Source organism: Ascaphus truei, chromosome 4 (assembly GCF_040206685.1).
Source record: "Ascaphus truei isolate aAscTru1 chromosome 4, aAscTru1.hap1, whole genome shotgun sequence".
NCBI classification, from domain to species: Eukaryota; Metazoa; Chordata; class Amphibia; order Anura; family Ascaphidae; genus Ascaphus; species Ascaphus truei.
The window spans coordinates 58,995,727-59,008,782 of record NC_134486.1 but is presented as its reverse complement, the minus strand read 5'-3'; the positions used below and the strand labels follow the sequence as shown (position 1 = coordinate 59,008,782).

Below are 13,056 nucleotides of genomic sequence, written 5' to 3'. Positions count from 1 at the left end.
CCACCCCCCCCCAACCTCATGCACACTACGAACGCACGCCACAGCTCTCCCGCTACTGCAGCCCATCACCAACCCCCCTCACCCAAACATACTCCATCACCCCCCCCCCCTCACACGAACAGCAAACGCACGCTGCTGAACATACAACGCACGATGCTCCATCACACCCCCCCCTCACCCGAACATCCCCGGAGCACACCCAAAACTACCCCACCCCCCTCACCCATACATCCACAGCACGATGCTCCTCCGGAGCCCCTCACCCCCCCCCCCCACCATCCAACGCAAGATGCTGCTCCGGAGCCCCTCACCCCCCCCCCCCACCATCCAACGCACGATGCTGCTCCGGAGCCCCTCACCCCCCCCCCCCACCATCCAACGCACGATGCCACCGCACGATGCTGCTCCGGAGCCCCCTCACCCCCCCCCTCACACTCACTCCGAACATCCACCGCACGATGCTGCTCCGGAGCCCCTCACCCCCCCCCCCCCCACACTCACCCGAACATCCACCGCACAATGCTGCTCCGGAGCCCCTCACCCCCCCCTCCTCACCCTCTGTCCGCCGCCTCCCCCCCATCACGTGCGCCGCCCTGCACCGGCTCCGGACGGGAAGCGCGGCCCTCCTACCCCAGCCGCTCCCTTACCTCCCCGGCGCTACCTCCCGCTCAGGTAACTCACTGCGCGTCCCGCCTCAGCTTATGGCGCCAGTAACAGCCTCGCGCCTCAGGCCCACACAGGGCGCTTCCTGCCGCCGCCTGCACGGGCCTCACTCAGCCGGACGGCACATCGGGGGACCAAGCGGCCGCCACGGGGGGGAGGAGGGGAGCGCGAGTCACGGGGAACGGGGGGGGGGGGGAGGGCAGCCAAGAGTCACAGGGAACGGGGGGGAGGGGGGGGGGAAAGTCACGGGGAGGGGGGGAAAAGTCACGGGGAGGGGGGGGAAAAGTCACGGGGAGGGGGGGGGAAAAGTCACGGGGAGGGGGGGAAAAGTCACGGGGAGGGGGGGAAAAGTCACGGGGAGGGGGGGAAAAGTCACGGGGAGGGGGGGAAAAGTCACGGGGAGGGGGGGGAAAAGTCACGGGGAGGGGGGGGAAAAGTCACGGGGAGGGGGGGGGAAAAGTCACGGGGAGGGGGGGGAAAAGTCACGGGGAGGGGGGGAAAAAGTCACGGGGAGGGGGGGAAAAAGTCACGGGGAGGGGGGGGGAAAAGTCACGGGGAGGGGGGGGGAAAGTCACGGGAGGGGGGAAAGTCACGGGAGGGGGGAAAGTCACGGGGAGGGGGGGAAAGTCACGGGGAGGGGGGGGGAAAGTCACGGGGAGGGGGGGGGAAAGTCACGGGGGAGGGGGGGGCCGAGTCACGGAGAACGGGGGGGGGGGGGCACCAGCCGAACCAGCAGGGGGACGGATGCACGGAGGGGGGGGGGGACATGCACATACATTAATTATGACAATACATATGCCCACTGCTCTCCACCCCGTCCCACACTCCCCTTCCCCCCCCACTCCCCTTTCCCCCCCCCGTCCCACACTCCCCTTCCCCCCCCGCTCCCCTTTCCCCCCCCCCGCTCCCCTTTCCCCCCCCCCGCCCCCCTTTCACCCCCCTCCGCCCCCCTTTCACCCCCCTCCGCCCCCCTCCTCTTCCCCCCTCCTCGCTCCCCTTTCACCCCTCCGCCCCCTTTCACCCCCCTCCGCCCCCTCCTCCCCTTCCCCTCCTCCTCCCCTTCCCCCCCTCCTCCCCTTTCCCCCCCTCCTCCCCTTTCCCCCCCTCCTCCCCTTTCCCCCCCCGCTCCACTTTCCCCCCTCCGCCCCCCTTTCACCCCCCTCCGCCCCCCTCCCCTTCCCCCCCCCCTCGCTCCCCTTTCACCCCTCCGCCCCCCTTTCACCCCCCTCCGCCCCCTTTCACCCCCCTCCGCCCCCTCCTCCCCTTTCCCCCCCCCTGCTCCCCTTTCCCCCCCCTGCTCCCCTTTCCCCCCCCCCCGCTCCCCTTTCCCCCCCCCTCCTCCTCCCCTTCCCCCCGCTCCCCTTTCCCCCCCGCTCCCCTTTCCCCCCCGCTCCCCTTTCCCCCCCCGCTCCCCTTTCCCCCCCCGCTCCCCTTTCCCCCCCCGCTCCCCTTTCCCCCCCCGCTCCACTTTCCCCCCTCCGCCCCCCTTTCACCCCCCTCCGCCCCCTCCCCTTCCCCCCCCCTCGCTCCCCTTTCACCCCCTCCGCCCCCCTTTCACCCCCCTCCGCCCCCTTTCACCCCCCTCCGCCCCCTTTCACCCCCCTCCGCCCCCTTTCACCCCCCTCCGCCCCCTTTCACCCCCCTCTGCCCCCTCCTCCCCTTCCCCTTCTCCTCCCCTTCCCCCCCCTGCTCCCCTTTCCCCCCCCTGCTCCCCTTTCCCCCCCCCCCGCTCCCCTTTCCCCCCCCTCCTCCTCCCCTTCCCCCCGCTCCCCTTTCCCCCCCGCTCCCCTTTCCCCCCGCTCCCCTTTCCCCCCCCGCTCCCCTTTCCCTCCCCCCTCCTCTTTCCCTCCCCCTCCTCCCCTTTCCCTCCCCCCTCCTCCCCTTTCCCTCCCCTTTCCCTCCTCCCCTTTCCCTCCTCCCCTTTCCCTCCCCCCTCCTCCCCTTTCCCTCCCCCCTCCTCCCCTTTCCCTCCCCCTCCTCCCTTTCCCTCCCCCCTCCTCCCCTTTCCCTCCCCCCTCCTCCCCTTTCCCTCCCCCCTCCTCCCCTTTCCCTCCCCCCTCCCACCCCCTTTTCCCCTCCCACCCCCTACCCCCCTCCTCCACCCCTTCCCACCACCCTTCGCCTTCCTGCCCGCCCTGTCTCTGCTTTCGCGCCCACCCACCCTCTGCCTTTCACCCGCCCTTACTCCGCCCGCCTCTGCCTTTCACCCACCGCCTCACAACCGCTGCATGCACTCAACAGACACCCGCCACACTCGACACATACCTGCCGCCACACACAACTGCTGCCTCCCGCCCCTACGCACCGACATCACTGACCCACCGCCTCACACCCTAGCAGGCCCCCGACTCACAGACAGCACTCACAACCCACACGCCACCTGCCGCCTCACACCCTAGCAGGACCCCCACTCACAGAAAGCACTCACAACCCATGTGCCACCCGCCGCCTCACACCCTAGCAGGACCTAAACGCCTCAAATTTTTAAATCTAATATGTCACCAAAATATACATTGTACTGTGGTGTGTTTACAATAAAACATTTTTAAACATCGTATTACATTTTATTCCATCTTTCTTTTCAATATTATTATCCAACCTTTGCAACAAATACTCACCTATTGTTCCACGATTTATAAATAATACTACCTATTACGCATTTACATCCCGGGCAACGCCGGGTCTCTCAGCTAGTTTTCAATATAAAGCAATCCTAAATCTGTTATACATACGATATATTTGCAGATTGAATAGGTTCTATTACCATGGCATTGGCTACATAAATCCTTTTTTGGCCTCCAACCTCTCATGCCTGCCTACACCACTCCTCTGAATGCCATCGTGTGCTTTCTCACCGCTTTTATTTTATAGTTGGGAACAACTGAAAATAAATACCATTTAGTTTAGTAGAGAAAAGCTATAATCACAAGTTTATAAATAAAACGTAGAGGCATTCAGCATCTACAGTGCCATTATACTTCTATCACTATCTTTGTTAGTAGTAATGGGAAAAATACACAAACTCATTATCTTTCAACTTCAGATACAAATAACTCCTTCTTAAAAGTATGGAATATAAAGGAAAGCGACCCCCCCCCAGCTATAGGCGGGGGGTTTCATGACCGGGGGGGGGCGGCCTTCTCCCCCTGGCCCGCCCCTGCATCGCCCTCCCCTGTCCAGGGGAGGAGCCAACCGTGGCTTTTAAGGCCAAGCTGGCGGGGGCCAGTCCTCTTTGGTTGTTTAGACGTACTTAAGGCGCGGTGATGTGGTAGAGGCGGTTGGATAGGTGGGAGGTCGGCTATAAGCTGGGCGTCGGCTGTATTAGGGCAGCTAAACACGTGGTTCGCGCCATTTCCGGCTATCCCTTTCCAAGCCGTGCAAGGATTCACCGCTCTGATGATAACCGTGACATGTCTTATCTTTCAGTGGTGATCTTCATTCCCCCCCTATTGGAGCTGTGGCTGTGTGGGGACTGCGTAGCTGCGATAGGCTTAGAACAGCTTGGCAAGCGCACACGCAGCGCTTGAATAGCTCAGGGCCCAGCTAAGCACCAGAAGTTAAACGAGAATCCCCCCCACACAGCAGCATGGCATCGATGGCAGAGCAGTTCCGCCTTCTTCAAGTCGAGACGGAAAACCTTGACGAGGCATGGTTGGAACGGCGGCTGCGGGCGTTGTTCTCAGCAAGACCAGCACGTGGCACTAAGGCTGCTCCCCGCGGGAAGGGGACGCAGAGGGCGCTGCAGCACAACGCGTCAGGCGACAGTCCTCAGTCAGCATTGCGCGCTAGACAGGCGGCAGGCAGAGAGGCTGCGCTCCACAGGAAGGGAGCGCGGAGGGTGCTGCAGTGCAAGGCGGCAGGCGAAGTTCAGCAACCGCGCGCAGGGCGGCAGCCTTCGGTCACGGTACCGCGAGGCAGGGCGTCACAACGGCCAGTTCGGGCCTCAGCGATGGTGGGGAGGACTTCGGCCGCTGGGACGCAGGACACGGCGGATCGGCACGCAGGTCGGCCCGCCAAGGAGGGGCGGCGACTTCCAGCCACCGTGACCCAGAACAGGGCGTCACGGCACGCCGCACGGCCGCCCGTTGCTGACGCGGGCGGTGTCACGGTCAGGATTTCGCCTGCAGAGCCAAGGAGACCAGGACGGCCAAGACATACCGTATATACTGTATATGCCAAAAACGTAGGTGAAGAAACCCGGATGAAGAAAAACGCTAATTAGTGGGCCCCAATCCAGGTATCTCCTGTTGCTTAAGCAACCACTATTCTTCGCACAAGGGATCGCACCAGTGAACGAGAGTTAAAAAGGAGAAGGGCTTGTTTACAGGCGGATATACTGTAACAAGGACCAAGGAACATTGTAACTATATGTAATATAAAAACGTAAGCCAATAATGCACTTTTACTCCTGTGTCTGTAAACCTCACAGCATGCCACTTAGATTGGAAGCTTTTCGGCACAGACTAAACCTTTGCCCAATGTCGTAATTTAGCTGTAGCACTTATCCCCATTGTTTGTCCTTTACATTGTTTACCTAATTTTGTCAAGCATTGCATAGATTACTGGTGCTATATAAAAGTGTGTGTGTGTGTGTGTGTCTTCAGGGAGGAATGCTTAAAGTGAATTTTGAAAGATTGTGGGAACCATCAAAAGTTTTCGAAGATTTCTGACTTTGTCCATGTTTCCAAACACATTTGCCATTGGTGGAGCCTACAAAATACTTTCTGATGGGACCCTGATGCAGTGATACATATAAAATAAAGTGCTATATACCTGTTGGTAAATCTTACTCCATTTTTCTGTATATCAATAGTAGTAAACTTCTTGTTGTTTCTCAGGGATTTTTCTTCCTTGCACGTAACTCGGAAGTAGTGACCAATTTGGGAGTTGGATTCCAGTTTTACGCTCTTGCCAGAATCCAGACCTATTTAAAAAAATACAAATGAAAAGAACTGTCATCATCTTATATTTTGTTAGCAACAATTGCAATGAATTTTCCCAGATTTACTTTTACGTTGTCAAATCATATGTAGTTTTAGCGTGACTGGCTCTTTTGCCCATATAAAGCGAAATTAAACACATAATCTGACATCATTATTGCTGGGGGACTTCAAATGAATAATTAAGAGAATAAGATGAGCTAATAAGGGGCAAATATCTCTACAATGGCTGTTAAACATTTTTGTTTACCAAACCAAAAGGCGCCACCCAGGACCGTACAGAATCCCAAGTAAAACATCACTAGGGCTGTTTACCTAGAGACAAATTGCAGTGACATCCGTGACGAGAGAAGCAGATCTGCAATAATCGCAAGCCTTGTGCTAGACTAACAGCCCCGATTAGGATATCATTCCCTACCCATAATTAAACTGTTTAAGCATAAAATCCTAAATACCAGCAATTGCCGCAATAGAGAGATAGCTGGCAAGTAAGGATACTAGGAGACAGATGCTCCATTAGGGTCCATCATCCATTCTAGAGCCTGCATCCAACTTTCTATGCAACTCTGAGCAATTGAAGTGGCTTATACTGTAGTTTGATCAATGTTTGTTGCATGGACTATATGGAATTTACATAAAATAGATTCCAGAGCACCATATAATATACTTTAAAACATACTACAAGCATACCCCGCAATGGGTCCAGAGCACATATGTAAAGCGAAAATGTACTTAAAGTGAAGCACTCCCTTTTTTCCACTTATCGATGCATGTACTGTACTGCAATCGTCATAACGGCTTAACTGATGTAAATAACGCATTTGTAACAGGCTCTATAGTCTCCCCGCTTGCTCACAGCTTCGGTCCAGGTAGGGAGCTGGTATTGCTGTGCAAGAGCTGCTGACAGGCGCATGCGTGAGCTGCCGTTTGCCTACTGGGCGATATGTCCTTACTCGCGAGTGTCCTTAAAGTGAGTGTCCTTAAACCGGGGTATGTCTGTATATCAGTTGTGTTGCCTAGTGAGGTGCATACATGCGGAAGGGAGATTTTCCTGCAACTATTGTGTTGGGCAAAAGTTAAACAATATGTACTCTAGAGAAGGAATGCCCCATTTGAACCTAATGGAATTAATACATTATGAACCATATTAAGCAACAACATTAAATTGCAAAACAAACAGTGGGAAAACAATCCTTGTGATCACAGTTTGGGGAGGTGGTACTTTCCTATACAGAGGGCTCAATGAAATTAAAACGTCTAATTAATTTCCAAAGAAACCAATACAGCCTAATCTTTGCTTTATGTTTACAAAGAAGACAATGACAGTAAAAAAAACATTAAAAAAAAACAAACAAATTAAACTGAAATGGGGACTCGCCTTTAGATGACATATTATGAGCATAGAATCTGGTCACAGAGGACCTATGCGCAATATGACAGCAGCACTATATGGTTATGGTTGTCTTTTGGTCATTTCATAAAAGATTTCAAACTGTATACTTTTTTACCTAGTGCTTTACGCTTTCAACTTTTGTAATGAAAGTAGCCAATATGGCATCAATAAACACTCCCAAAACCATACATCTGTAATGGCAAAAAAAAGTCATGCAAGTTCAGTTTGGTTAACTGGAGAGGAGTCTGTCCAAAGCCCCCAGGGCTGCTCTCAGTGAGGAGAATGCCAAGTCTGGGCAAAATTAAATCGATAAACAAAAGAATCAGAGATCGCTTTGCAATACACCTACAGTAGGCTAAAAGAAGACTGACAACTCCAACTCCTACCCTAATGATTGAATGACCTTGCCCTGACTTCAGTTGCAAACAGGTAGTCATCATCCCATTTGCTCCAATAATGTCATAAAATCAAACTACACCCAAAGAAATAATGATTTTACTGTGAATGTTAATGTAGTATATACATGTATGTCCCTGGTTTTAATGAACTGTCCGGGTTTAAAAATGTCCCGGTTTGGCGGAGGAAACCTGAGGAGGTTGGAGGATGCCGGCGGCTGTAGCAGCGGAGGGCAGCGTTGGCTCGAGGACGGCAGCGGCAGCAGCAGAGGAGGGATGGGGTTGTGGGGGGCTGCCGCAGCGGTCCGACCTGGAAGTCAGACACAACTTCCTGTGTGTGCTGCCAGGATGGACCCCCCCTGCTCCACAGTGAAAGATAGGAACTTGGGGGAATAGAAAATGGGATGATGGAGTGGGCAGGGAAAGATAATGGAGGTGGGGAGAGAATGGAGGTGGGGAGAGAGAGAATGGAGGTGGGGAGAGAGAATGGAGGGGGAAAGAGAGGGAGTGTGAGAAATGCGGGTAGAGCGGAGAAGAAAGAAAGTGGGGGCGCGTAGTTGGTGAAGTAATTCGTTTTATAAATAATTTTTTCATGTGTCACGGCTTTTACTTGTAAAAATCTGGTCACATTAGCTTTATAGGATTGCAAAAGTGTTGTGTGTCTCAGAACATATTTGTATGATATGCATCTCTGATCGAGTACTGCTATTTTACAGATGAATATACTTTCTAGCTGCAAGCTATAAAACTGTATGAAGCTTTGGCATAACTGTGTAGAGTTGTACATGTTGCTCCACAAAGAGTATACACACCAAGCTCCCGAGATGCACCACTTAGGGCAGACTGCATGTGTTTCTCAAGATCATCCATCTTCTCTCTCAGCTCCGTCAGGTTAGGATCGAAAGAAGCTTTTACAAGGAATTCATGATTTTCCACCTGTAAGTATAGAACAAGAAGTAATTCAGGTAATTATCTGAATTATGTCAAATGAAACCAAACAAGTACCCAGAAAATAAGTGAATTTCTTTATCATCAGGATCAGACCCCCTAACCGTCGCTGCTTAAGTCACACTCGTGTGTGTCTAAACAGTCTAAAGAGATGTAGAAATCACAACAATATTAAAAAATAACAGATTTGTAGCAAAACCATCTACAGATACTTGTATGGGACTTTATTAAGAAAAAAGGGCGTGTGTGCCTAGCATGCGCATTTTAAGTGAAACTTCTTTGTCTTTTGTCACACAAATTTTATTTGTGATAGTGTTTCGATTTTAAATGAAAAACATCACCATTTCAGTGAAAAAACACAAAGAAGTGTGACTTAGAACGCAGGTGCACGGCACTATTCTATTTATACTAACTGTGAATTCCTCGTGCGTGCGACTTTGCGCGCATGTGACTGTCATGTGACTTTGTCCGTTTCAGCACCGGGACCTCGGGGGACGCGACTCACTCTCTCCCTGCCCGGTGTTCCCGGCTCCTCTCCTCCCCCTCAGTCAGTCCGGTCTTTGGTGGCGCGCATGCATGCTGTAAGAGGGGGGAGCGGCAATGTACTTGGAGGGGGAGAAGTGCGATACTGCGCATGCGTGGTGGGGCCTGCAATCTCCTCTTCTGCGTATGCGCGACGGGCACGCGCCCTTTAGTAGCGTGACGTCACATTTGCTACGGGTTTCGTTACAAGGCAATGCAATTTTCCCGATGAAAACCCTATAGGTGCCAGCAAAGAAGTTTCACTTCAAAAAGGATGGAGGCACACAAGTAGTACTGCAAAAATTGCTAAGTTTTACTGCATAGTAATAGGCAGAACTACAGTAATGCTTCTGGGACACAGCCCCTTCCTCAGACAAAAGCCACTTGTTGTCAGAGGACGGGGCAGTGTCCTCGAAACGCTTCTGGAGCTCTGCCTATTACTATGCAGTAAAATGTAGCAATGTTTGCAGTACTACCTGTGCGCCTCCATCCTTTTTCATAATATATTATAAGCCTCTATTTGAAACATAGGGGCAGTGATGGGCTAGCCTGCACCAAGGTTTATTCTCACATGTTTTTCGTACTCCACTTGGCATTGGGAGTGTCTTTATATTACTCTATGGGACATTAGAGGCCACAAGGGTCGTTTCTTCAGACAAAGCAAAGTCTTGCTAAAAACAAAAACTTCAAAACTCATTCGATACAAGTTTTTTTCCTTAAACTGGTTTCTTAAAATCAAACATTACTGAAAATAAAAGGTCAAAGATTTTTTTCCTGTACTGTTGGACAAGGTTAATTAAACCTCATATAATTTGGTGTAATAGTTTTTTTTTTTTGCCTTTCCTTGGCAGAGAGGCCTGTAATGCATTGCGTCTCTGATTTCTCTGGAAGCAAAGGTGTAGTAGGATAAAGCAAGCTGCTTTTATAGGACATACTAGAAAACAAGAGGTAACTCTCAATGTATTACTTCCTGGTAAAACATTTTATAAATAAATACATTTTGTATTAGACCGGTTTGGATTTTATTACCATTGATAGACAGATGGAAAATTCCTGACAAACTTGAAAAATGCAAATTCCTATCCTGAAGCTTAAATTGGTAATAAAAGCAAAGCAAACAACTAAATAAATATTAATATATTTTTTAAATCTAGCACGCACAATATATTCAGCGCTGAATATGCACAGGGCAATAGCGACTTTTGAACACGGCTCACCTCTTAAGAGTCCAAGAATCATTAATCATTTCTCAAGCAACAGATATGTCTGGTTTATTAGACATGTATTAAAAAAAAATATATTTAATAATTATTATTTCATACAAATTAGAGCAAGTGTGAAACAAACACCTGCATGATGTTGTGAAGCTCTAAGGATGACAGAACTGCTAAAAAACCTTATCCAGCAATTTGTTTTAACTTCCAGTAAGATTTAAATTCTCAAACTCATTTTTTTATTTTAACCTTTTTTTTGGTTAAGGAGCCCTAGAATTATATTATAAAATTCTGCTGATCCCGAACCCTCACTAATAGCGCGTCTGAGATCAGATGCATTGTAAGGAACCCCAACCCTCTCTAATAGCGCATCTCAGGTCAGACGCAATGTAAGGAACCCCAGCCCTCTCTAATAGCGCATCTCAGATCAGACGCAATGTAAGGAACCCCAGCGTCTCTCTGATCGTGCGTCGGACATATGATACATTGTAAATTCTGTATTTGGTACGATTTTTTCCTGAAAGTTTCAGGGAACCTTTAGGGATGCCAGGGAACCCAAGGATTCCAAGTTACTCAGGTTGAAAAACACTGCTCTAACTGAAAGAAGAAAAATAGGATGAATAAGCATCTCATTCCTGTGGAAGAATTTTTACATAAAGATTACGTAGAAAAAAAACGGCAATTTTTTCGCTGTACACAAACAGGTTAAACCAAATGCCAATTGTTTGCTTTTGCTGCAAATATATAAAAGAATACTCTTTGCATAAACCATTGCCCATTTCCCTGAGCACAAGAAATTTGCATTTCTCCTGAGGTAAAATGCATTTTTAAACATGATAAATGATTATTATTAATGTTTGCCACTGACAAAAATAACAGTGGGCCATTTCACTTACAATATGGGAATGTTATAGTCCAGACTGGGAAGGATCTACTGAACTCCTAAAATATTTAAACATTAAGCTTCTTCCATAATCCATTTACTTTAATGGTTTCCGTCTCTGAAGACTTGCGTTTCTGCCGGTGACAGATTGCATTATGAAGCACGTACTAAACATTTCCAAAAGCAGCAACCAGTCTGTAAAACTGCAACAGACCAGAGCCGACTGCAAAGCACAGAACAGCTACCATAGAACCATGGATCCAATGACATAAAAGCGAGAGGGGAAAAAAATCAAGTACCACACTATGTACGGTTTTACAGACACTGCTCAATGAAGGTGCACATTAAAAATACATCTTTTAAATGAACACTAGGAGGTACAAGTGAATGGAAGCAAAATCATTAATGGTTATTCCACCATATTGAATTGGGGCCACAGGGCTTTGCTTTATTTTCTTCAAATATGAAAACGCAAGCAGCAGCTTTTGTGCAGTGGTCATTAGCTCTACTGCTTTGTAATGGCAAAGAACGGCATTTCTAAAGAAGGTTACAGCAAAGGCATGTTATGGACAACATATACAATATTAGAACAACAATATATCCGTTTTTCCTTGGTATCTCTCACAACATAAATCTAGTTAAAAACTGTAAAGAGAGTTCCTAAAATCCCTGCTTTGCAACCATATAATGCAAGTATTGGAAGATAGTATAAAAGTAAGTAGTAAGACTACTATAAAACAAGTGTTCTTACAATGAGCAAACAGAGAAAGTGACAAAAAGGCCAGGTCACACCCTCTAACAACTATTCCTTTCCATCCATTTGTTGTTAGGTGGTGCTACATTTTTTTTATGTGCAATGGGGTTCCCCTGGGCCCCCCACTCGTTACCTCCGCTGCGGGGGTGATCGTGGGTGCCGCCGGAGCCAAGCGGCAGACCCGCCGGCATTTCTGGAGGTCGAGGGCCGAGCACGGTGCTCCGGAGGCTCCGCGGCGGCCCGGCAAGCACAGGGCGCCGCCATGTTTGTCCCCTTGCGCATGCACAGTGTAGATGCGCGGCGGGAGGCCCCTAGTAGGTCGCGCATGCGCAGGACAAGCAGGCGAAGCCATGGCCAATAGGAGAAGGCTCTTGGCAGGGACTACAAGTCCCAGGAGCATACCACATGACACCAGGGAGCGAGGATTCTCTAGGAAGGGGAAGTAAGAGGGTGTGCAGGGCACCACGCTAGTCAGTCGGCGTCAGGAGGGGCTAGGAGTAGGTTGTGAGTGTGCAGGGTTCAGTGACCCGCTGCACTAGTCCAGTAATCTCCCCCTCCCCCCCCCAGGCCCCAGATAGGTCCTCAGGCATTTTTAGTTTGTGGCTGCTCCAGGGACAGGCCCCAGGATAGGGAACCTGCCCCATTAGGGAAGAAAGGGAAATCCGGCGCCACAACCAGTGAAACTCCAAGGCACTGTGACCAGCACCTCCAAGACGAAGCGCTGATTCGAGCGTGAAACGCATTGAGGGGGAGACTGTGGTGTAGCCTGTTGTCCGTTTGTTATCGCAATAAAGTTTTTCTACTACCCGGAAGTGCCTTGGAGTTTCCCTGGTTGTGGCGCCGGATTTCCCTTTCTTCCATACTGCACACACAGAAGGCTGCACACCTGGAACCGGAGCGCAGAGGAGAGTAGGACCGAGGTCTGCAAGTGAGCTTTCATAGGTAAGGTTTCCTTCTCAAGCTCTGACCTCACTTTTGGCCCATTATATCTCCCTGCTCCTTTCCAATGTGACTTTACTGACACCTATGGTGCTGGCTGATGGCCTGAGCGCAGGACAGTTTTCTCTATTAACCTGCCCCATTAGAGCTGTATAGTAAGCAAGGGATCCAGCAGACGCTGTATATCCAGGAGAGGGGTCTGGGACCAGCCACCTCAACCCAGAAATCGACTGCCCCAAGGTGGGATCACCTCAGAGGACAGTCTTCCACGTGGAGACCACGTAGCGGGAGCAAAAGTCGCTGGATCGCGGATCCATTCTGGTTGGAGTGACCGGGTGCTAGAGCGCCCGGCAGGTAACCCTACTACAAGTGCACCAACTATAACATTTTTATGCTAGTGGGCCG

At 50.6% G+C, this 13,056-nt stretch overlaps 1 protein-coding gene across 1 annotated transcript in view; it reads right to left on the bottom strand.

Moving 5' to 3' along the window:
* Positions 1 to 13,056, bottom strand: part of MSH2 (mutS homolog 2) — a 189,058-nt gene that overhangs the window by 27,335 nt on the left and 148,667 nt on the right. The window contains exons 9-10 of the mRNA XM_075595822.1: positions 8,204 to 8,327; positions 5,437 to 5,587 (exon numbers count right to left, since the gene is read on the bottom strand). Coding sequence (XP_075451937.1) covers positions 5,437 to 5,587; positions 8,204 to 8,327 — 275 coding nt within the window. The remainder of the gene's footprint in view (positions 1 to 5,436; positions 5,588 to 8,203; positions 8,328 to 13,056) is intronic.